The sequence below is a fragment of the Aphelocoma coerulescens genome, chromosome 11 (assembly GCF_041296385.1).
Source record: "Aphelocoma coerulescens isolate FSJ_1873_10779 chromosome 11, UR_Acoe_1.0, whole genome shotgun sequence".
Classification (NCBI taxonomy): domain Eukaryota; kingdom Metazoa; phylum Chordata; class Aves; order Passeriformes; family Corvidae; genus Aphelocoma; species Aphelocoma coerulescens.
Genome location: NC_091025.1, coordinates 7,954,937 through 7,978,427, shown reverse-complemented (window position 1 = coordinate 7,978,427; position 23,491 = coordinate 7,954,937). Strand labels below are relative to the sequence as shown.

The 23,491-nt window shown below is 47.9% G+C and overlaps 2 protein-coding genes and 2 non-coding genes across 4 annotated transcripts in view; 3 read left to right on the top strand and 1 right to left on the bottom strand.

The window, feature by feature from the left end:
• Positions 1–90: 90 nt before the first annotated feature.
• On the bottom strand, positions 91–14,947 carry COG4 (component of oligomeric golgi complex 4). Its single transcript, XM_069027252.1, has 19 exons — positions 14,759–14,947; positions 14,241–14,323; positions 13,439–13,553; positions 12,824–12,998; positions 12,038–12,231; positions 11,488–11,593; positions 10,271–10,428; positions 9,658–9,716; positions 8,080–8,213; positions 7,435–7,553; positions 6,941–7,107; positions 6,138–6,303; positions 4,583–4,645; positions 3,997–4,113; positions 2,316–2,408; positions 1,926–2,009; positions 1,520–1,621; positions 1,018–1,146; positions 91–806 (listed from the first exon to the last, which is right to left on the bottom strand). Exons 1-19 carry the CDS (start codon positions 14,903–14,905, stop codon positions 672–674), a joined length of 2,346 nt encoding a protein of 781 aa, XP_068883353.1. The 5' UTR covers positions 14,906–14,947; the 3' UTR covers positions 91–671.
• Positions 14,948–15,183: 236 nt separating this feature from the next.
• The window catches only part of SF3B3 (splicing factor 3b subunit 3), a 29,362-nt gene continuing 21,054 nt past the window's right edge, over positions 15,184–23,491 (top strand). The window contains exons 1-9 of the mRNA XM_069027251.1: positions 15,184–15,279; positions 15,943–16,055; positions 16,472–16,798; positions 17,908–18,080; positions 18,441–18,582; positions 19,553–19,665; positions 20,363–20,500; positions 21,733–21,836; positions 23,069–23,234. Of these exons, the coding sequence (XP_068883352.1) occupies positions 15,986–16,055; positions 16,472–16,798; positions 17,908–18,080; positions 18,441–18,582; positions 19,553–19,665; positions 20,363–20,500; positions 21,733–21,836; positions 23,069–23,234 (1,233 nt within the window). The 5' untranslated portion in view covers positions 15,184–15,279; positions 15,943–15,985. The remainder of the gene's footprint in view (positions 15,280–15,942; positions 16,056–16,471; positions 16,799–17,907; positions 18,081–18,440; positions 18,583–19,552; positions 19,666–20,362; positions 20,501–21,732; positions 21,837–23,068; positions 23,235–23,491) is intronic.
• LOC138117264 (small nucleolar RNA SNORD111) lies at positions 17,125–17,206 on the top strand. Its single transcript, XR_011154595.1, has one exon. It is a non-coding gene; the product is annotated as a small nucleolar RNA SNORD111 (small nucleolar RNA).
• Positions 19,810–19,889, top strand: LOC138117267 (small nucleolar RNA SNORD111). Its single transcript, XR_011154599.1, has one exon. It is a non-coding gene; the product is annotated as a small nucleolar RNA SNORD111 (small nucleolar RNA).

The following is a 23,491-nucleotide window of genomic DNA, read 5'->3' as shown; positions in this document are numbered from 1 at the left end:
GGAGGACTGGAGCAGAGCAGAGCTCTTGTCCCACATCTCTCCAGCTCCCTGAAGGCCCACAGCTGAACACACACCACTGGAGACTGCAGCTCAACCAAGCAAGGTTTATTTACACAGTAGCTGCACAGAGCCAGCAGGGGACATAGCCCCATTTCCTACAGAGGCTTTCTAGTGATTTTCCAAGCACCTTCCCAAGGAAATCACTCCTTCCCCCTTCTGTAGAACAGTCCCCATCACCACCAGGAGAGAGCTGGGGTTCAGCATTTGTGACTCCAGCAGCTGACCCTTAAACTAGGGGGCACAGAGGGAACACAGCTGCAGCAACAGACCTGTATTTGAGCCTCATCAGCCCCCACCTGTCCTGGCCTGCTGCAGGGCAGCAGAGCACATGGAGTCAGGAGCAGGCACTGCTGTGTTCTGAGAAATAGCATCATGCTGCTCTCAGCATGAGATTCCTCTGGTACCTTGTTTCCGCTCCCACAAAAGAATGGCAGCTCTTCTTGCCAGGCCCAGGAAAGCCCTTCGCTCCAAGGAATGCGAGCAGAAGGACAGACATCATCCCATCCCCACACCATCTAACAGCCAGCCCCAGGACAGGACCCAGGCAGGCTCCAGAACTGCAACCTTCCTGCTCTTAGCTCCAGCGTGGTGCTGAGCCAGGCACCGATCAACTACAGGCGCAGCCGCTTGATATCCTCACTGCGGAAGTCGATGCGGAGAGCCAGCACCTGCCGGACCTCGGCGGGAGTAAGGCGCCAGGTGAGTGGACCTGAGTTTGGCCCCCAGTAATCCAGGATCTCTGTCACCTGGAAAAAGAGGGGAGCTGTAGGAGATGACTCAGCACAGACTGCCCTCACAGGTAAGTTTGAACTCAAGCACCATCAGACACAGGGCAACTTCTCCAGCTTCTTCCCACCCTGTAGGTGTGATGACATCTGGATGAGCTCAGTAAAGCCATGTGCAGTGCAGCAGGTGCTCCCACAATTCCCCAGTAGAAGCAGACCAAGTGCAGCTCACCCTTTCCAGGTTGAGGATGGTGGCCATCTGGGAAAGACGAGCAAACTTGTCACGGATAGTCCATGTGGTGACTGTGGTGAGATAGGCTATGAGAGACCTCAGCTCCTTGTCAAACTGCAGACCGCCGAGCTGTGGGCACAGACGGAGATCAGTTAACTCTCCAGCAGACCCAGAGGTTGTGCCAAGACACCAATTAGAAGTCACAGGGAGGCAGGGGGAGGTCTCTGAGCAGGAAGGTCCCAGTTAGACCATTTATTGCAGATTTAAGTTGCTTATGTTTAGACCCACCTTAAAACCCAGCTCACTTATTGGTGCCAGCTCTTCTCAGTCCCATAAACAAACCCACTCTGTCCCTGTGGGTGCTGTTGTAAAAGTGTCCCTGAGCTGGTCACTGGTGGTTGCAGAGTTTCTTTGAGGGTAACATATGCATCTGCCCTGACCCATCCTCTAATGAGGGTTTGCAGTCAAGAAAGACTAGATGGCAGAGGAGTGTTTTGCTTACCCTGCTGAAGGTGGATTTGAGCAGCACTTTCTCCAGTTCAATGGCTATGAGACTGGTCATAAGACCAGTGAGGGTGTCATAAATCACTGGAGACAGCCCAGCCTGGAAGCAGAAACCTGTGTCATTCTTGTCAGGAAAACCGAGCAGAGGTGTCTAAAACCCAAGGCTAGGAGAGCTTACGAATAAGGACTTGTGGGCTTGGCATGTGGAGAGCACCAGAGAGGTGATCCAGGTATGTGGGGCCTGCAAGCAGGCTTTGAGAATTGCAGGAGAAGGGGGTGACTGGATCCCTAAGAGCCCAGCAAGGCACTGAAGGACACCTCTGCTTGCCAAGCAAGGAAAGAGCTGGAGGATGCCACATGGAGGTCTGGCTGAAGCCTGGCAGGCTGCCACCTCCTTCTCTCACCTTGAACTCTGTCATCTGCTGTTCCAGATTGACGATGAACTGCTGGACCCAGGGATCATTGGCCTCATAGTCGCTGAACTCCTCCTAACAGTGAAATGCAGAAAGGGTTGTTTATGTGGCCTGAAGTAAAGCACAGCCAACGGCCCAGAGGACAGGAAGGGAGGTCCCTCCTGCAGCAGCACTTCACCCCTTCGTTTTCCCAAGTTCCTCTCTAGCCAAACGTCCCTTTCCAGGCTCGGCTGCAGAGCATGGTCTGGGTATTTTATTGATGCTCTGTGCCAAGGAAACAGCAGATAACTGAGGGGAAGGAAAGAGCGGTTGCTCTGTGCTGCTGAGCAGAAGACAGAGAATGCCCAAGAACAGCTGGAAGCAGAGAACACTGAGCCTCACCTCCTCGATGTTGTGGGAGACAGAGAGGAATAGGTTGATCCACGGCTTCACCTGGGGTTTGATGGCTGTGCTGTTGAGCTCATTGAGACCTTCCTGAGGGAGATAGCAAGAAGAGAGGACAGTGAGGCACAAAATCTTTACAACCAGGCTGTCTTGATGCTGCTTCACATTCTCAGCTGGGGAAACCGACCCACAGACTTGCACAGGAAACTGAACCCAGAAGGCCCAGACCCCACACTTCTGGTGCCGGAAGGCTCTGAGGACACCATGACAAGAAGAAGAGGAAGGATGTTGGCCCAGAAGCTGCTGTTGTGCTGACTTGTAGTGTGGTCTGAAGGGCTTGTGCTTCCCCATCCCACATAGCTACAGATTTCCTGGCAGGAGCGAGGCATGTGGGGTAGGAAAAAACGCAAACTCCAGCTTTTCCACTCAGCATCAGCCAGGGCACTGTGACTGAACTCAGCTGATGCCTCCCACCTCCAGTGCAGCTTAGCTCAGTAGGAGAATCTAAAAGGAGGATAAAAGCTGTAACCACAGTTAGTTCCCTGAATTAATCATAACCCCAACACATGCCATCTCCCCCGAGCAGCAGGCTGTCAGCAAAAGCTTTTCTGTCCCCTGTGATGAGAGCTCTTAAAGCCCTCTCCTGCCAGCCACCCCTCTTTGGCTCAGCAAGGTGTCATGAAAGCTCACTCAGCATGGAACTGTGTCGGTACCTATTCTGACTGGCATTTGATGGAAGTTTTTAACTAAAACTGGCATTTCTGAGCAGGCCCTGCTGGCAATTGTCCTTTTCTGAGGCAAATTCAGTGCGTGTGTGACTCAGGCAGCGCAGGAGCTTTCTCCCCAGACCCTGGATTGCTTTGCAGCCACTTTTAAAACCGCACTAGAGTCAGACTGGAGAGTTTTACGCCTTACTGATGAGCTCTTTGGTTTTGATACTGACCACAGTCCCCAAGAGGGTTTGCTGGCAGTGCTGAACTGAAGGCATCTGCCTGCCCTGAACTGCAAAGCCAAAAAAAAATAGCCTGACCTCTCTGTGAAGTACAAAGGCAAACCTGGTTCAAAATATTCTCCTTTGCTTGGTTTCTTTCCACATGAGGTACTAGGTCTTCCTGCTTCTCTCCCTGCCAGAGACCACTGTGAAATTTTAGGACAGCAGGCCCCAGCATGCCACAGGAGGCTGGATTTAGCCAGAGTCTTCTGCTCCATGCTGAGGAGTATTTGCATTTGGGAAAGGAGAAACCTGAGAAAAGAGCATCTCTTCTCTACCAATAGCCTGTCTTCAGCATTACTTAGTGAGGCTGTGGACAACTTGACAATGTGCTGCGCCACGAGGGAGAAAGGAGGAGATGGAAATGTCATTAATATTTCTTCTCCTGAAAATGCTGAACCAACTGCAATTCTGTGCTCAGTGAAGATGAATGAAACAACATTCCTTCTGGCTCTGCAGCTGCTTCCAGTGCTTTTTATGCAGCCGCTGGCTGGTGTGGCTGTATAAACGGGCTGGGGCTCTTTCCATCCCTCAAAGCTGACTGATTTGCTCCCTCCTGCACCCTACCCAGCACTCCTGGAGTCAGACATGGCCTGGCCCTGAGCTGAAGTGATTCCTGCCAGAGTTCTCCCTGAAGACACTAGCAGGCAGTGTTGGAAGCCAGCAGTAATTCAGAGAGACACTCACCTGCAGCAGGTCACGGAATTTGTTGGAGACAGCAGCCATGTCCGAGAGGCAGCTCTCAATCTTGGCCTGTGCTTGCTCACCCCCAAATCCTTGGCTAAGCAGTTTGCTGCAGTCACTCTGCAGGGAAGAGATCCATGAGCAAGCTGCAAATTAATAACCTGGGCAGTTTTTATCCCTTTGTGTTGCTGAGCTCTGGCTGCCCACCAGTGTGTGGGCTAGGTTAGGAGCCCAACTCTTGCTCCTGCAAAGGCAGAAGCTGCTGGCTCCAGCTGTGAGGAGAAAGGACAGCAAGAAAGGAAGCCAGGGGCTGTCTAGCCCAGCACCAGAGAACTGCAGACTCTCCATGATGCACGTTATTCCTGCACCAGGTTGGTCAGGCTGGAGGAACTGGTATTGCTGGCTGCTATTATCAGCCGGAAATTGCTCTGCCAGCTCAAAATTGCTTCCCTAAGGCTGGAGGGGAAAGACCTCAGGAATTCAGGCATATCAAATTGTTTATCAGATTGTTTACTTGACCCCTGCCCCTGCCAAGGGAGGATATTATAAATTTGATTTGGGAAAAACCAGTAAAGAATACAGACTGCACCTCCAAAGTCTTCTTTAGGGTCATGATGTTTTCACTGCAGACTTCCACATTGTTTAAGGTCACCTGAAAAAAACCCAAAACCAACCCAAGTTGGATTAAATTGAATTTCCCAGCACCTCATCCCCAAGTCCATACATTTACTCCATGCCCTGCTAACAATATGGACTGAAATGCAAGTAAAGGGACAGAGTTGCTACTGTGAGATCAAAGCATTGCAGATTCACTGAGCTGCATGAAGCTAAACTCCAGCAACTGAGCACATGTGCGGAATCTCCAGCTAGTACAGAGTTCAAGACAGTTTACTCCTTTCCCTCATCATCCTGTTCACGATGTTGCAACGAAGCCCCACTCGTTGGTGATGGATGGAAGCCATAATGTAACCCCAACTTTCGGTAAGTGTCATGAAGAACAGAGCAGGAGTGGCTTGTGGGTGATATTTTAAACACTGTGTCCAGAGCAGCAGGGGAGACAGGAAGGCACAGGTAACTAGGCAGGAGGAATCAGCAGCCCTCCTGCCAGATGAGTATCTGTTCTCCACTGAACAGACTGTTCTCTACCTGCTGAAGATGAACTGTCACTATAAGGCTGGGGTTTGTGCAAACAGGGAAATGAGGCAAGGTGACAAGTGAATGAGGAGATTCAGTGGAAGAACTGACATTTTAAGCCCTTTGCTTCAAGAAAGGTAGAAACCTGTAACAAAGAATTCTATGAGATTAAAGAGTTCAGTCTCTCCTGCTCCCTTTGTTGCCTTTTCTCCTCATACAGTGAAAGCTCCAAGAAACCTCTTTAGTGCTGGCTGTTCACAACAACTTAGAGAGGAAGACGAGTCATGGTGAGCCAGCCCCTCTCCAGTGCTCTCAGTCTCTGCCCATAGGTCTGCTCAAACCTGGAGAGAGCAGAGCCAGAGATGTTCTCCCAGAGAGGTCTTTTCCACAATGCAAAGTCTACATAGCATCCCAGCATGGGGAGGGATGTGTTATGCTGCAGCAGACAGGAGCGACAAACGGCCCCTTCAGATGCTCTCTGAGGGGTCTGAAATGCTCCCCTGTGCCTGTTCAAGCATGGACAGAGCTGCAGTTCTGCTGTTAGAAGGCAACAGGAGGATCTTGCAGACCAAGCAGAGCAGACAACGCTGCTCTAATGAAAACTCTTCAATCTCGTGAGGGAGCTGAGCTTGGGCCAGGACTTTTTTATCTGGAGGAAGGTGTGGATGAGATGCTCCCCCACCACCTCTGTGCAGAGCCTGTGAAGAGCAGGATTGGTGGACACCTCAAAAGAGCACAGACTCTTCCCCAGCCCGGAAGGAATTGTCATCACAGCAGCCCAAGAGGCACTCATGGGATCACATTTGCACAGGCTAGGTGTGGAAGCTCTACAAACATGAGATGAGGCAGAAGCATCCACCAGACATCCAAAGGCAGGCCACTCCACCATACCTCAACAGATTTTCAGGTTCTCTGAACACAACAGTCACACCAATCCTGTTCCCAAGAGTTCCCCATTGTCTTTCTCCCCACCCCAACTCATTCTGCACTAGAACAGCCACCAAACCCACCAGAAAGGACTGCTTGGCCTCGTCGGTGCTTTCAATGCCTTTGGTGTCGAACTTGCCCTGCTGAAGGCTGCTGTGCATGATGTTCACAGCACTGGTCACCCCTCTCTGGAAGTCCTGGAAGGTTGTGGCTGGGAAGCCCTGCTTCAGCTTGTTGTACAGAACCTCCCTATGGGCAAGCAGAACACACCAGGGTTTAGAGCATGCAACAACAGAATTATGCTCTGTGCCTCGGGACAGCATTCTGTCTGAGATGTGACCTGAACTAGGTAAGTGGAACTTCAAAGGAAAAAAAAAGGCTGGCAAATATCACCTGACAGCATCTGAAGGCTAAAAGAAAAACATAACCACCCAGTTTCTGAGCTTTCCCAAATATCCTGCCTGCAGCTGCCTGCTGTCTTCAGTCACAGTTCCTCATTCCCACAATGGAATGAAAAACAGCAGGACAATTTCTGCAGTCTCATGCCAAGTTTGAGTCATTAAGTAACCCAGAGAACAACTAGGGGTGACCATGTACCCTCAAGCAGGGTAGGACTCCAGTGCTAGATGGCAACTCCATCTCATAGGGATTTTGGGCCATGAGGTTGTTTTTTCTGTTTGTCCTATAGGTGGATCACCAACCACTACTGTGAGGAAAGATGCCCAGATCCAGCTTCCCACACCTGTTACTGCTTCCTATGAGCATCTTCCATGGGGATGACAAGCCAGAGGTTCAAAGGCAAAGAACACAAGGAAGACATCTGACAGCAAACATTGTTTGCAGAACGTGGAGGCACATTACAGTGAACCTGGTGTATTTTCATTACCTGAAGTCAGACTCCAGCTCGGTGGTGGAGTGGTTGATCATGGCACAGAGACAGTCTATGCTGGAGCTGGACAGAGCACGCCCAATGCACTTCTTCACTATATAAAACACATCATCCACCATGCTGGAGGTGAGCTGGCCCTTCTCATAGCTGTCCATAGCAACAGCCTGCAAAGAAAGCTGTCTCAGTGCCTTGGGCTCAGTCAGCACCGCCGCCCCAGCAGTGCTGAGAGACCAAACTGCCCATCTGCCCCCTTCACCCCGAGTGGCTGGCACCCCTCAGACTAGTTTGCAGTAGCCCACAGACCTGGAAGATACCCTGGGGTATGTCTGAAGTCAAAATTCAGAAACAACCACTTGCTTTTCAAGGCCAAGGGAAACAAAAGACTTTCTTGACAACTGCAAACTTGCCGTGTACACACATCCCTCCCTTGGGATGCTCACCAGAGGACTGAGGAGCACACACAGAGACGCATCTAGGAGGTTCTTCCCTACCTTGTTGACAGTCTCCCTCATGAAGTATTGCTCCATGGTGATGTAGTAGCCAATGAGCTCTTGCATGGTGCAACTCAGCAGACAGTTGTTGAGGAGCTTGTCCAGGTATTTTTGATGCTCTGTGGAACACAAGGGAGACCCATCAGCAGGAACCCAGGGCCAGGAGGCAGCTCCACCAAGTCCCTTGCTGCCTGTCTCATGGGCACCTAATGGACAGACACTTGCCAAGCCCAACCTAGAACAAATCACAAGCCTCAGCTGTGGAGCTGAAATTGCTGAGCTGGATTTTGCAGGTGGCCAAAGTGCTTTCCAGAGCTCTACAGAGTACCAAAACCTTGAGCCTGTTTTTCCATGGCCTCCACCCTTAGGATTTGTGCCTGCAGTGACCAAACAGCTCTTCCTCTCTTTGGGGACTTTAGTTTGTTATACTCTACAGTCATTCTTAATGTTGGTTTCCCTGTTAGAGGGAACAACCAGTGCTGAAAACAGGTTTGGAAAGGCCAGGCTACACAATCGTCTTCCACAGAGCACTCCCAAAGTGTCTTTGCAGACCCTGTGTCACTCTGCTCTGCCACTAACTCAGGCATATCTCAATTTCTGGCTTTGATGAGCAGAGCTTATGAGTATTGGTACTCAAGGTGTTACCTTGCTTTACCTCCTCTGAGGCCATGGCATCTCCCACCTCAAAATCAGCTATTATTCGTCTCTTGATGAACCTCAAGTAGAGCTCACTGCGGGCATTCATCAGAGTGACTTCTGTTAAAATAGGGTCAAGCTCCCTGGAAGAAATAGCAAGAATCAAGACAGCAAGACTACAAAAGGAGAGGCACTAATTCAATTCAGCTAAGTAGTGTATTCTCCGTTCTCTTACTATGAGATCAATACTGCCCCTTTCCATCTGTGCCATCGAGTGGCAAAGCTCAGCAGAAAAAGTGGTATGTGCAAAGCATGCACACACAATCAAAATATCCCCCTAAAATCATCTCCCAGGAGGTATCTCTACAATACTGCTTTTTTCTCACAAACTCTACTCCAAGATTTAGCAACACTCCCCCTCTTTTTCCTCATAGATGTGAGGACATCCACGTCGAAATCACATTGGTAAGGACTGCAAGACTCAAAGCAATTTGATGGAACTTCAAAACGAGCCCTGTTTTGAGTGGGAGGTTTGACTAGAGATCTTCATCAGTCCTTTCCTACCGCAGTTTTGCTACAATTCTGTGAGCCCTATGTTGCTAACGTTAGAAATGCCTGGTCCCTGCCATCTCCACATATGTGTTTTTGTGCACAGATTCATGTGTTTCTCTGAAGATGATAAAGAATCTGTTTAAGCTCAACAGCTCAGGAAATGTGAGACAAAAAAAGCATCTTACAATGCAGAACACAGTGTTCAGATCAGAGATGACTATGAAAAAAAGAGAGACTGACACATCAGCTTTTTCATCAGTGTGCAGAGAATTTAACAAATCCTGCTTGAAGCCTCATGGTGCACAAGTGGGAGAAGGAAAGATCATCTTTATTTTACAGATGAAAAAGAAAAAAATCAGAAAACTGGGATACATGCAGAGTTACTCAGAGCAAATAGTAAGTGGATATTACTGCTGAAATAGTAATTATGCAGGCTCACAGACAGATCTTCCTTGAGGAACCTAAGTTTTCTTTCAAGGCATGTCTGTAATTCAGGCAGTCCCAGAAGGGCTGGGTGCACTTTCAAATGGCCTTGCTTGAGGGTTATGTAAATATTTATGATAAGAAGAAAAAGAGGGAGATTTAAAGCACTGCAGCTCATTATCAAGAAACTGACGGTACAGAGCTGCTGCTGCAGCAGTATAGATTAAATAAGACCCAAATATTTATTCCTGATTCTGTCACAAATTATCTGTCCAGGGAGCTGCTCCGTTTTGTGGGCTCCAAGGACTGTACCTGGCCATGAAAGAGTAGCGGGCACAGGCAGTTAAAATCTCAGTCCTTCATGTGTGGTGATATTGCCAACCCTCCAGGAATGCTTAGAGCCAAGGCTTAGAGGTAATGACTAAGCAAAATAAAGCCCCACTACAGAAGTTTCCTTTATAGAAGGGCAGTGAAGGGCACCTAACAATTGGATTTTATGAGTTAATAGCTGCAAAGCTTCTGAAAGAGTGGGAGAGTTATCTAAATGCTAGGTAGTGTTAATAACAACTCAAGAGTGAAAGGTCAGAGAGCATAAAGAGTTTTTCTTTGTACCTTGGTTCAATTTTCTCTGCAGAAGAACTTCTCATCATGCTATTCTGGACTTGCTGGAACTGCAATCACAAAAGAAAGGGAGAGTCATCAGTCTTTGCTTATGACTTGGAGTTACCAGCCACTGCTCGTGCTATAGCCTTAGGAAGTGCTTACTCACTGGGGGTGATAGGCATGCTTTGCAGGAACCACTGCCAGAGAAGGGAACCACATCAGTTCACTTCCTCCTCCTCCAAGGCAGAGCTCATCCTGCCAGCAAAGGTGGTGGGATGGGACTTGACCAGAGGCACCAAGGTGTGTGACCATGAGACAGTTGCAGCAGCCCTGCATCTAAGCAGGAACAAGACAGTAGGGAAGCTGTACTGAAAGCACCCTACAGACCTGCACAGCAAAGAGTGACCAGGGAGCATTTACCACGCTCCAAATGAATCCTCCTCTGCATCAGAAAGCACAGCTACAGGCTGAACCCCTTCCCCTACCAGGGTAAAAATGGAGTAAAGCAAGGTTTCTCTCAATACACAAGGTCAAACTCTGCTGCCTCTATAGCAGTGGGAGCCCCACAGAACTGGATGGAGGGCACAGTTGGCTGCGTCAGGCAGCCTCACACTGCTCTTACCTGCCTGTGATAGTCCCTCTCCTTGATGAACTTGTCCACCACCTTCTCCACCTGCCGGTCGCACTCCACCTGCAGGTGCTTGATGAGGGTGTAGAGCCTCCCTGGCCCATAGTAGGTCTCCACAATGGGCTGGTGGGTCTCCACAATGCGAGCAATCCCTGTGGGGAGAGAACCAGCAGTTCCCAGAGCGTAGCAGAGCTACACAGGTCCACAGACCAGACCTAACGACCATTCACTCCACAGATAAAGAGTGCAAATCTCCTGGAGCAGAAGCCATCTCTCTGTCCCTAAAGAGAACTCCTGCCATGCCCTGTGTGCCAGCTGCCCTTCAGCCCAGCAAGATACAAGGTATGAAGCTTCCCCAGGACAAAGCCACACAAGCTAAACCTGGCAGGGGACACAACTGCCACCTAAACCAGTCTCAGCTTTCAGCACTTGCAAGATTACAGGGAAAAATCAGCCTAGGGATGGCTCTTGGGCACACACTTGCTGCAGAGAGCAAGCATTAGTGAAGGCAAGAACTTCTTGTAGGAAAAGCTTATCTCCAAGGAAGTATCTCTACAATATTGCTTTCTTCTCACAAGTGCTCTACTCCGGAAGTTAGCAACACTCCCCCTCTTTTGACACTATTGCCAAGAAAGCTCTACTGGCGCCAGGCTGGGAGAGTAACTGGCAGTGGTGCTGCCTGGAATTAGAGCAGATTTCATAGAGAAGGTGGCTAATCACCATAGGATCTCAATTATGGTCTTTGGCAACATTCCCAAAGGGCATTCACATTCCTTTCTTTCCCTTACTTGTCTGCTTTCAAGCCCCCACGGTGCTTCTTGAAGAGCCAGGCCTGGAGGCACCAACAGCTGCTCATCCCTAAGGGATCTGATTTGTTTGTCTGGAGAGCTGCAAGTCTGAAGAAACCTCCAGGGAATACCCATTTGTTTTGAGGATGCAGAAAACAGGAAGAGTCTGATACATAGAGGAAGCCAACAAATCCTTTGCAAATCCACTTAATGCCTGTGCAAGATGTCCATAGGAAAACTGGTTTATTGTGATGCCCTCTTCTGGCTGCAATAAATTCAGCTAGTTGTGTCCCTGTCCCTCGAGTGTGAGGCACTGTAGCTCAAAGGGCAAATGGGGTACTTAAAATTAAAAGCATTTAAATTGATGGACCGTCTCATCATGGACTATTCGCAATCAATCAGGAGAGAGGAAAGGAAGATTACCTTCAAAGAGGAGTGTCAGGGTGTCTGCAAAGATGACAGCAGCTCGACGGTCACTCATGTCTGTTCCCATCACCAGCTGCAGGTTCTCTTCTGCTTTGTTGGCCACCTGCATGACAACAGGACCAGTCAGCTGAACACCCAAAGGTATCCTTCATCCCACAGGTCCACTGTCCTTGCCCTAGAGAGCTTTCACTGGCCTTCCTAATGCAAGAGCTATTGCCGTATTATCCTCCTTTGAACAGGGATCCTTTCCTCTCCTGTAGAAAACTCAAGGCTTGAGGAAGGGCAGAAACTTGTTCTTCTCTTTCCAGGCTCATTGTATGATTTTTAAGCAAGTGCAGAGAGCAAGACACAGAAGAAGCCAGACAAGCCCCTGGATCTGTATTCAGACACCAGAAAGCTCATCCCAGCATGCAAATGCAGGGAGAGATATGAACTGAGGCCAGTGCTATTTTTTAAGGTTAACAAGCCACTGCCAAAATCTCCTTCCACAACATCTGTTGACAGAGACTGGGTTTTGTTTTCCCCTGGATTTCACAGAGCCTGTTACCTGCTTGCAGAGGTACTCAGAGAACTTGCTCAGCCCCTCTTCATGTAAGCCTAGCAGAGGGAAGATCTTGAAGAACCGTTCCACCTGGGGCAGGTCTCCCTGCTTCATAGCTGTGTCAAATTTCTCTGTAACAATTGTCTTCAGACGCTGCTCTGCTTCCTGCAGGAGCTTCAGGTTGGCATCAATTATGCCCCCTAGTCAAAAGGACAGAAAAGAAAGGGAAAAGCAACAGCACAATGTTAGTACTGTATCTAGGGCTGCTTTTTTTTTTTCCCAGGAGACCAGCACTGTGCAGTCCCAAGCTGAGAAGGCAGAATACACACTGGAATTCCTCTACTGGCAAAGACAGATAGGTTGGTGTGTGATGTAATGTGATTTTGCATGGAGGATGACGACACATAAACTGGGATTTTCCTCTTAGCAATTTACTCCTTCAATTCCAGTTGCTCTGCTTGGTAGCACACTGTAACACGAGAACAATTCTCATTGACAGAGCCTTCTCCCTCACTTCTTCTGGTCTGAACATTTTGTCCTTTGCTTAGTTAGCACCTGAAATACTATTACAGCTGTGTGCCAGGAACTGCCCTTCCAATTAATGATAATTCCGATGTAATAACACTTCAAAAACACTCATCTCTAAGTCAGTCTATAAAATAACAAGACCACTGGCCTGCATTACATCTGCTTTTTCTGTTGAGCTGAGGCAATCTACCATGGGAAATGAGCAGTCTCTAGATATCCACTGGAAAGGTGACTCATCAGCGTGTCCTCACAAACAGTGCTTACCTTCCTTGCCCTGGCGACTGAGCTCAATCACTGACTTGTCCAGAGACAGATAGCGATGGATATGAGCTGCTGCCTGCTCATAGTCTTCATTTCTCAGGGCTGTCTGAACTCCATCCATGCAGAACTTCAGGTCAAGGATGTCATCAGCTCTCTGAATGGCCTGATAGAGTCGGTTCTGCAAGAAAGGCAGTCTCCACTGTCCTCAGCACTGTGTAATTGACAAGATTGCCACTCACCCTATTCAGGGTATTCTACCAGGAGCTGCATAGACAGAAGGGGATGCTGGAGAGCCAGCTGCTATATGGAGAAGGAACTGTTCAAGGCCAGGTTGGATGGGGCTCTGAGCAACCTGGTCTAGTGAAAGGTGTCCCTGTCAACAGCAGGAGAGTTGGGAATGAGATGAGCTTTAAGATCCCTTCCAGCCCAAACTATTCTATGATTCTACCACTCTTATACCATGCAATATGCAGGAGCCCAGAAAGACACAGCTAAAATAAAGAACATAGCAGCTTCCAGCCCACATGCCCACTATAAAGGAAGGGCACATCCTCTGTGCTGTGAGCACAGAACACAGCTTGGTGGTGACAAGTTCCAACCCCCCCTCAGCCCAGTTACCTTGGCAAGGTCGAGCTGACGGACTTTACTGCTGACGTTCTCAGCCAGGTTGCAGGTGAAGGTGACCATCCCTGCCAGCTGCTGGGCATCCCCCTCGATCAGCTGCAGATTAGGGCTGGGAACACACGTGAACGGAGCGTGAGGTGCACGCATTAACCGGTCGGATGGTGTGCAACAGCAGGATGGCTCTTCCTCCAAACACAGCTGGTCCTGTCACAATATTCTCACTCACTTCATTCCCTCCTCTGGGCGCAAAGCAGGAGAAAGGAACAGACTGACTGCTTTGGAAGAGGCTGCACAGACCAACTGTGCCTTGCTACCACATAGGGCATGAACAAGCCACTGGGCCTTTATGACATTCTCCACTTCTGAAGTGGAGGTGAAGTCTGTAAACCTGTCCTCTGAGCTTCTGCTAGACACAAGGCCATTTAGGACGATTTTCCAGCTGGCCTGCACAAGTTCACCATGAAGAGACAGTAATATTTGTTCACACCTATAGACAGCCTGACAGAAGATGCCTAATCCAACGATTGATGCTGAAACCTGGCAACTTCTGACATGACACTTTCAAAAAGCTGCTCGGCCTACACCAAAATGGGTCAGTCTGAGTGAGGGCACAGCTGTCAGCGCTGCTGAGAAGAACTGGGCACGTGGGGATGAGGATCCAACTAGTGTTCTCTACCACAAACCGATTTAAAGTCTGACATTTTCTGAGAATGGATGTGCTTCCACTACAACAGTGAAAGGAGTATCTGGGTCATGCAGCAAGGAGAAGGAAGGGGAACGGGTGGGGAACACTAACCCCATGCGATGAAGAGCAACCATCTTATTCTCTATAGTGCTTTGCTGCTCCAGGAGGGCATCCAGCTCTTCCTGCACGACTTTCTGAAAAAATAAAAAAAAAAAGGATGAAGGAAGTGTTGTGTGACTTTAGCTCTGCTCCAGGCCAGCGACTTATCAGACCCTATAGCCAAGCCAAGGACACAGAGCTAGCAAGGCATTGATGCTTTCAAGAGCCCATATGACCAATAAATACTTTCTAAGCTCCCTTTAATCCTCTAAATCTTTACGGGTTTGCCATTTAAAAGCAAACACAAAAACTCCTCCCCTAGCCGGGCTTCCAGCACACGAGATCCCAGAATCTCCAAGCTGCTCGCGACACAGGGATCCGCGGAGGCGACACCCACCGCCGGCCGGGCCTCAGGGGCGGCTGAGTCCGTATTAAACACCTCTGGAAAGGATCCAACAATGAGGGGCACAGTGACAGCGAGGCATCCGCTTTTCGGGGCCCCGCCGCCTCCCGTGCCCGGCCCCACACACCTCTTCCTCACACAGCCGGCTGTAGGCGGCCTCCAGGTCCGCCAGGTCGGTCAGCGACTGGATCCGCTCCATGGACAGGGCGGAGGCGGCGGGGCCGCCGCTCTCCCCCGGCGGCGCCTTCGGTCCCGGCGCCGTGGCCGCCGCCATCTTGGGACGCAGCTGACGCGGTCGCTACCGCCGTGAGGCCCGTCGGGGCTGTCGAAAGCGGTGCCTGAGCCTTGGCGCCACTGGGCTCCGCCTGGCAGAGAAGGAAGCTAAAATCTGCATGACAGAAGGCGGCTGAGGGTTTACGGGGGGGTAGGGGGGGGGCTCTTGGTGCAGGGAGAAGCTGCCATAGCGCAACAATGATTCAGGCACGGCTTGGGCAGCCTCTACCGCTGCACGGCGCACGCGCGCGCCTGACCCGCGGAAAGCCCCGTGGAGAAGGCGCGGGAGGGCAGCGCGCAGGCGCGGCGCTGATGGCGGAGGAGGCCGGCGGCGAGCCCGCCTAGGCCGGAGCAGCATCCGCCGCCATCCGCACGGTGAGCGTAGCTCTGCCCGCCCGGCGGCGGCTCCGCGGCCGGGACGTGCAGGACGGGCCGCTGGTTTGTGGAGGGGGAGCGTCGCGGATTCCGCGGGGCCTGGGCCGGGTGGGGGCGGCCGGGCCGGGCAGTGACCTGTGGCCGGTCCCCGGAGCGAGCGCTCCGCAGAGCGCGGGGAGGTGTTGGCTCCGTGCCCTGCCGGGGCAAGGCTGAGGGCCGGTTTCTGGGGCCCGGGGCGGTCGGCTGGTGCTAGGGTTACTTCCCGCCTCAGCCTCGGGGAGAGGAGTCGGCCCTGAACAGCTGCGGGTGGCTGCACTCGCGTTCAATGAAACGGCGGCGCCAGGGACGCGTAACAGCGCGGGGATCCCGGAGGGATTCCCTAATTGTGTTTGGCTTCTGAACAGCTATAGCCGAGACTAATTAGCAGTAATTACTGGAAGTACTGCTCAGCCGCCCCGCAATAAGGAGCTCAGCTGGCGCTCGGCAGCCAGGACACCTTGGGAGAGCCTTTTGCCTCGTCGCGCTAATAAATACCAAATAGCGCGGTGGCAGCCGGGTTCTTGGTGTAAAGTGATCCGTGCACACGGAGGAGGGCAGCGGTTCTCTCTGCTGGATGAAGGCTTTGCTTTTGAGAAGTTTATAATTGTGTTCTACTTGTTGCAGAACTACCGGAGCTACAATAAGGTGAAGCAACTCTATCGCCAACATGTTTCTGTACAACCTAACGTTGCAGCGTGCCACAGGCATTAGCTTTGCTATCCATGGCAATTTCTCAGGTAATTTTCTCCTCCCTTTGCATGTCTTGGCTTGAGGTTTTTTTGGATAGTACGAGAAAAAGATGGGTTTTACAGTTTGCTTGGGTACAGGTGGGGTTTTGTTGCTGATACATTATCGTTTGCTCTTGAGTGTTACTTGAGTTGTGGTAACTTATGAAAAGATTGACAGAATGTTGACTTGATTATTTATCAATCTAATTTATCTATAGCTTTAGTTTAGTATTCTGACCCATTTTCTGCGTTAAAAGATGTTCAAACAATAGTGGTACCTAATGTGAATAAGATTCTTTGAATTCCTATATGGTAATCCTAAAATTGGCATTTGGAAGTTTCGTCTTCTTCCATTGTAGTGCTTCTTGAAGCTGTGTGTTGTGCTCTGTTGTTGCTGACTTGTGCTCGTGTTTTGGGTACTTCAGGAACCAAACAACAAGAAATTGTTGTTTCCCGGGGCAAGATCCTGGAGTTACTCCGCCCTGATCCCAACACAGGGAAGGTTCACACTCTGCTGACCGTGGAAGTGTTTGGAGTCATCCGGTCCCTCATGGCCTTTAGGCTGACGGGAGGGACCAAAGACTACATCGTGGTGGGCAGCGATTCGGGGCGCATTGTCATTCTGGAGTACCAGCCCTCCAAGAACGTGTTTGAGAAGATCCATCAGGAAACCTTTGGCAAGAGTGGATGTCGCAGAATCGTTCCAGGCCAGTACTTGGCTGTGGACCCAAAGGGCCGCGCTGTCATGATCAGTAAGTTACTCTGTCAGCTTGCGTTCTCCTTATTTTTTTTATTTTCTGTCTTGTGGATATTTAGTTTGGAACAAGTCTTTGCCAGGTATAATTGGAATTGCTTCTCAGGCGGTGTTTTAGGCTGTGAGTTGTGTCAAGGAGAATGCAGGCATGCAGAATAGTTCGTGGATGCTGATGGAATTGCACAAATAAATTCTAATGCTGGGTGAAAACAAGTTGGAAAGGGACCAGTTTGCTTAGCAGTACACAGAGCCCTGAAGTGTGGTGTGAGGGAGAGAAGATGGGATTGCAGTTGCCAGTGCTACAGTGTAGCCAGTCAGTTCCCGTGGCCTGAAATGATGTTCTCAGTTCATGTCTCTTCTCTGAGATGTGTTGTGGAGACAGCCAGATGCATTTCTGATCAGGCATCACAGGTAGAAGGACACTTGTGAGAATTTTTTTTTGGTAAAATTTAGCATGAGGTGTATGGAGCTTTCTCAGTTTACTGAAGGCAGCTCTGTGCAGTGCTGATGGTAGTTTCCCAGTATGTCTTTATACGGGGAATAGCAATAAATAATATTGTTTCTTTTCTAACATGTCTGCTTTTCCTGGGTGAGAAGGTAGCACAGTTACAGTTGTGCCATTCATGTTGATATTTGAGTGGTGTTTTTTATGTTGTGGATACTGTGTTTCAGGTAAGGATACGTTTTCTTAGTTAAAATATTTTTGTGGAAAAGTTTTCATGCCAACTGTCTTTAAACAGAACATCTGGATGCTTCTTTCCATTTGTCTTTGCTTCCTTGTAGTCTGTCATCTCTGCTGTGGTGAAAGGAGCCAGTAGATCTGCTTCAAGCCATTGTAGATGGAATATTGGGCCACGTGAATGTAGCTCAAAGGGTCAGGCTTTGGCTTTAAAGGGCTGAAGTTGTCATTTTGTGCTTGCAACCTGAGAGATTTAAGATGAGACATTTGAGGTTAATTGGTGGCACAGAGATAAACACTAGGGGTGAACTTCAGCTGAGGTAACGCTGACATTCTCTTGCCAACTTAAAACTCGATTTTGGACTGCAGGTATGGTCAGATTTGATCATCAAGTGATGGGCTTCACATGCTGTTGTCCTTTCTTGCAGGTGCCATTGAAAAGCAGAAGCTGGTGTATATCCTGAACAGAGATGCTGCTGCTCGACTCACCATTTCCTCCCCACTGGAAGCCCACAAGGCCAATACCTTGGTCTACCATGTGGTGGGAGTCGATGTGGGATTTGAAAATCCAATGTTTGCTTGTCTGGAAATGGATTATGAGGTGAGAAGAACTTGATTTCCCTTTGCTGTCTTTTGAGCTTTGTTGTTCCTATTCTGTTCTTCATCTGTCATTGGGGAACGTTGGCTGCTTTTGCTGTCTGAGACAGTTTGTTTTTCACAAGCTCACTGGCTTTTTGTCTTGCCTTCAGCCAGAATGGGCAAGTCTCTTCTGTCTTGGTGATTCTTTTTGCTTTTCAACTGAAAATATGCCTGTTTTCTCGGTCTGAACTTCTCTTGTGCAGCTTCCAGCAAGTCTTTTGGCCTTCATTCTGTTGTTACTCAAAACTGTTTTGCCACACATCAGTTTTGCTCCTCCTTTTAATACTTTTCTTGAAAGACACCTCCATGTGTTCTGTTTTAGGAAGCAGACAATGATCCGACAGGTGAAGCTGCAGCCAACACACAACAGACATTGACATTTTATGAATTGGACTTGGGTTTGAACCATGTTGTCAGGAAATACAGTGAGCCCCTGGAAGAGCATGGCAACTTCCTCATAACAGGTACTGCCCACAGTTATTTTCTCATAAGTCTGCTTGGTTCCCATTCCCCAGGGAAACGCAATTAATACTCTTTACGTATTAGAAGTTGTTTCAATTGTAGTCTGAGCCATTCGTATAAATTAATTAATTGACTTTGCATTCAGGTAATGAGGGGTGGTTCACACGTGGAAATACACCAGCATTCATAGAAGTAGCTGCAGTTTGAGAATGCTCCTGAAATTAGCTGGTAGCAATGCAAAAGGACTTAGTTTTAGTTAACGTATAGGTGCTATACTCTCTTGCATGGGATTCCATCACCTAAAGGCAGTAGATGAATCCGTGGATTAAAAGATCACTTTGAGGGGTTGGATGCAAAGCTAATATAATACTTTGAACTAGGGAAACTGCTGCAGGTTGCTCTCCAAGCACAAAAGATGCTGAGCTAGGAGAGCATCTTTGTATGCTTGCCCTGTTGCATCTCCTGTAGGCAGCTGTCAGACAGACACCAAATATTGTGCTGAGTCTGTTTGATGATATCTTCTGTTACACTGAGATCACAAGAGAAGCATTTTTAAAACCATACTTTAACTAAAGATGTCTCAGAAACTGTCCATGATGGATTTTTCTGCAAGCAAACATGCCAGAAACCCAAGGGTTGTGTTTAACTGACAAGTTGCTAGTGTGTTATTTTGGGTGTGTCATGGCTTTCTAAGCGAGAATAAGCCAGGAAGGATAAAACTTAAGCAATTTATCAGAAGCTGCATCCTTTCAGGTCCCCTGGTTCCATCTTCCCTGTTCCATCTTCCCTGTTCTCATGGTGGCACAGGCAGCAGTACTCAGTCTTTTGTGGTCATTTTCAATAAGAGCAGGTTTGTATATCCAGGGTGATGGAGAGTACTGGAAACTACATTGCTTTAAAGAAAACCAAATATTCTGCAGGCAGTGAGTCAGATCTATGGTAAAGGCTTTTCTCCTCACATTTTTCTTACAGTTCCTGGTGGTTCTGATGGCCCCAGCGGGGTGCTGATCTGTTCTGAAAACTATATTACTTACAAAAACTTTGGTGACCAGCCTGATATCAGATGCCCAATTCCCAGGAGACGGGTGAGAATTTTTTAGGATGATGAATGTTTGGAATTTGCCTTTCAAGGTTAAGGGCATCAGGAAGGTTTTAAAGTAAGAAAAAAGGTGTTGGCTTATCTACCTCACTGGCTTTGTGTTATCTGGGAGGGAGGACAGAGTTGGACATAGCCTGAGGTGATGAGTGTGGTTCATGTCTCTTCTCTGAGATTTACACTGGAGATACTCCAAAGGCTCTGATCAGGCAGCACTGTCAGTGCAAGATAGGCTTATTTGAGATTGTGAGTCACGGTGCCTATTATAGGTGCAGGTGAATTGAACAACTGCTCTGCTGCATCTAAAGCTGCTTCCTTTCTCTTTGGTATTGGGAATTATGTGCTTTGGCAGTGCTTTGTATGCCTGCCAAGGTGCTCAAAACCAGCTGTGTGGGTTGCAGCCCTTTCCTCTGTTTTTAGCTTTGATATGTGAGAGTTACCTGGAGAGGAGAGTAAAAAACTTGAGGGATGATGCTTAGGCACGGTGTCCCACAGCTATATTTCCTTCTGGGGCAGAGATGTACCGAGGGTGACTACGGGTGTAACAAAGTGATGTGCTTTGTGTTAAAAGCTTCCTTGCATACTGTGACCTCTTGAGGCACCTGTGAAATGGAAACACTTAAGTGAAATCACCTCTGTGCTTGTCAGGTAATTCCACCAATGACCTCCACTCTCTTTCCTGACAGAATGACTTGGATGACCCAGAGAGGGGTATGATTTTTGTCTGCTCTGCTACACATAAGACCAAGTCCATGTTCTTCTTCCTGGCCCAGACAGAGCAGGGAGACATCTTCAAAATTACTCTGGAGACTGATGAAGATATGGTAAGTATCACGTGAATGCAGAAGCATTAATTGAGAGGAGTCCTTAGTCAATGACTTTCTCTAAGGTGATAACCATTTACTGTTGTAAATATTTACTGTTGTAGTTATCAAAAAGCTGTGTAAGGGCACATGTTTTACATGATGTGTAATACAGTTAACCCTGGTTGCAGCTGGGGGTATTACTCATAAAGAGACATGATGCAGGGTTTGCAAAATCCTTGGAGGATTATGCTGTGAGGATTATGCTCTAGAGTCACTTGAGCATACTTCAGATATTCAGCAGGTGGTCTTTTCTTTAAAAGATGTGAACAGTGGTCCATGAACATTGCGGAGAGTATTTCAGTAACTAATTCTGTGGGACTTAGTTTCCCTGGATTGCAGCAAGTGCCCCCTAGTCTCTTAATTGAATATTTGCATGCTGCAATCAATATTTTGATTACATATCAAATATTTTTGCAAATTGAGGTAACTAGCCTGGTACAGCTGGTCTGTGAATTGAAATTACAGGCTTGCAGTGGCTTGCTGCTGCCTGTTTTAGTATTCTGCTCTGAAAAGATCTCTGCTGCAGTGTTACTAGTTGTGTTTTTTGAGTAAATGTTGAATGTTAATTCCTCCTTCATCTAAACACGTCAAACTTGGTACAGGGGATGATTGTGTAGCAGGCGCCAAGCCCACCAGGGTTCAAGGAGTGTTTGGACAATGATCTCAGACACACAGTGTGATTTTTGCGGTTGTTCTGTGCAGAGCTGGGAGTTGGACTTGATGATCCTTGTGGGTCCCTTCCAACTCTGAATACTCTGTAATTCTGTGATGTTCAAGTGGCTGAAGATTCTTCTTGGGTGTTTCACCAACAGTTGTTGTGACCATATCAAATTTAGAAATTTGCTCAGGACAGTTATTTTTCTCATGTTGGAGAATGGCTGGTGCTCAGTGAAGCAAATTTCCTTTCTTAGACAGCTTGCTATTTTTACAGCTTTTGTTTTCCAAACTGACTCAGTGTTACAAAAGGCAGAAAGTCTTGGAATAGAACAGGCAGCCTGGCTTGTGTGTTCAAATAATCTGTTGGATTTTGTGATTTATGACCTGGTGCCCTAAACTACCGATGTGTTAAGCCTGGCCTGCTCTTGTTTCATTTCTTTGGAGAAGATAGCTAGGCAGGGTATTTTTTATTAAATCACACATGTGGTGCTCCAGTACTTTACCATCAGAGTCACATCTTCATCTGCTTGCAGGTAACAGAGATTCGACTGAAGTACTTTGACACTGTCCCTGTTGCTGCTGCCATGTGCGTGCTGAAAACAGGGTTTCTCTTTGTGGCATCTGAATTTGGAAACCAGTGAGTAAACAATTACACGTCAGTGTTTTTCCCCTGGACGCAGACTGGTTCTGTTCAGGCCTGCAGACTGACCCTTGAACTTACTGTGCGTAGAAAGACAACACCTCTGATTTAATGGGTAAATAGGTGCTTTCTGTAGAGGGTTTGAGAAGAACAGTTGGATTAGATGATGAATAGGGGAATTTTCTTGTTGGAACTCAGATTAGGTGACGAAGTGCAGAGAATAAAAGATCACTTGCTGTTGCAACGGTTTTTGGAAGAATTGAGCACTCTCTGTTTGTGTAGGGTTCATCACATATCTAGATGAATTATCTTTTCAATTAGTTTGATAGTTTTGAATATTTGTGTGTATGGCCCACTCAGAAGTAAATAGGTTTTCTTATCAATAACTGTGTTCCTTTCCTTAACAGATGTATACTTGAGGGCTTTCTCTTAATTCATGTTTGGGCTTCTAAATACTCTAAAGGATCATGCACACCTTTGAAGATTAGCTTAACAGTGTCTGAGTGGGGGATTCACATGAATAGAGATTTAAACTTTTTTTTTCCTGACTGTATCTACAGTCAGCCACCTGAGGGAGCCCCAGCCAGTCTGCTGGACTGAATCTGAATTGAGGAAGCTCTTGAGGAAGCCATATTCAGGCTTTTATTAAAAACAGGAAGTAACTCAGTCTATCCTTCTGTGAATTTTTTGGTTTTGTTTTTTTTTTTCTTCTCTGACAGTTTACTTGATTGTTTTGTTATTTAGGCTCATAAAATGGAATAGGGAATGTAGTTAAAAATAGTGTGGTTAAAAAGGTGAGAGTATTCCAATAAAATAGATAACTGTGGAGTTGAAGTCTTAGCCACTGGCCTTGCATTTGACCTCAGCTGTCAGTTGTGTGTGGGTGCTTTGGCTTTAACACAAGAATATCTAAAAGGCTCAAGGGTAAACAAAACACTGAATCTCTTGGATACCTTGCCAGTGACAGCTGCAAATATGAAGGGCTGGGAGTTTGTGGGGGGTTTCTTGTTAGTAGTTTTTGGTTTTTTTTTATCTTTTCAGGCCTCTGATTATTTTTAAATATTTTGTCACCCAGAAGACAATCCTTAAAGCCAAGTATTAATAACTGCATAATGTAGGGTTGGATTTTTTTCTTCCCTACTAGCTGAATATCTGGTTAAGCCTTACTTAAAGAAGTTAGATGAGCCTTGCTCTGAACACACTGATGACACTCTTCTTTCTGTCTCAAGTTACCTGTACCAGATAGCTCACCTGGGGGATGATGATGAGGAGCCAGAGTTCTCTTCTGCCATGCCTCTTGAGGAAGGAGACACATTCTTTTTTCAGCCACGACCTCTGAAGAACCTGGTGCTGGTGGATGAGTTGGACAGTTTGTCTCCTATTCTGTGTTGTCAGGTATGCTGCCATCAGCAAGTTCCTGTTTACCACATATGTAAATGGAGTCACCAGCTATGTTATTCCAGGTTCCCAGAAATACTGCTCTAAGACTCATAGGCAAATCTTCAGAGTTTGGTACCTGGCCTGGTAGCTGCCTGAGATTGGTACCTGGCCTGGTAGCTTTTGATTCCTATGGAGATAAATACATGTCTAAACACATGGTGTCAGCCAGCAATTCTGTGCTGCTTCTCTGTTGACCATCAGACCAGTTCTTT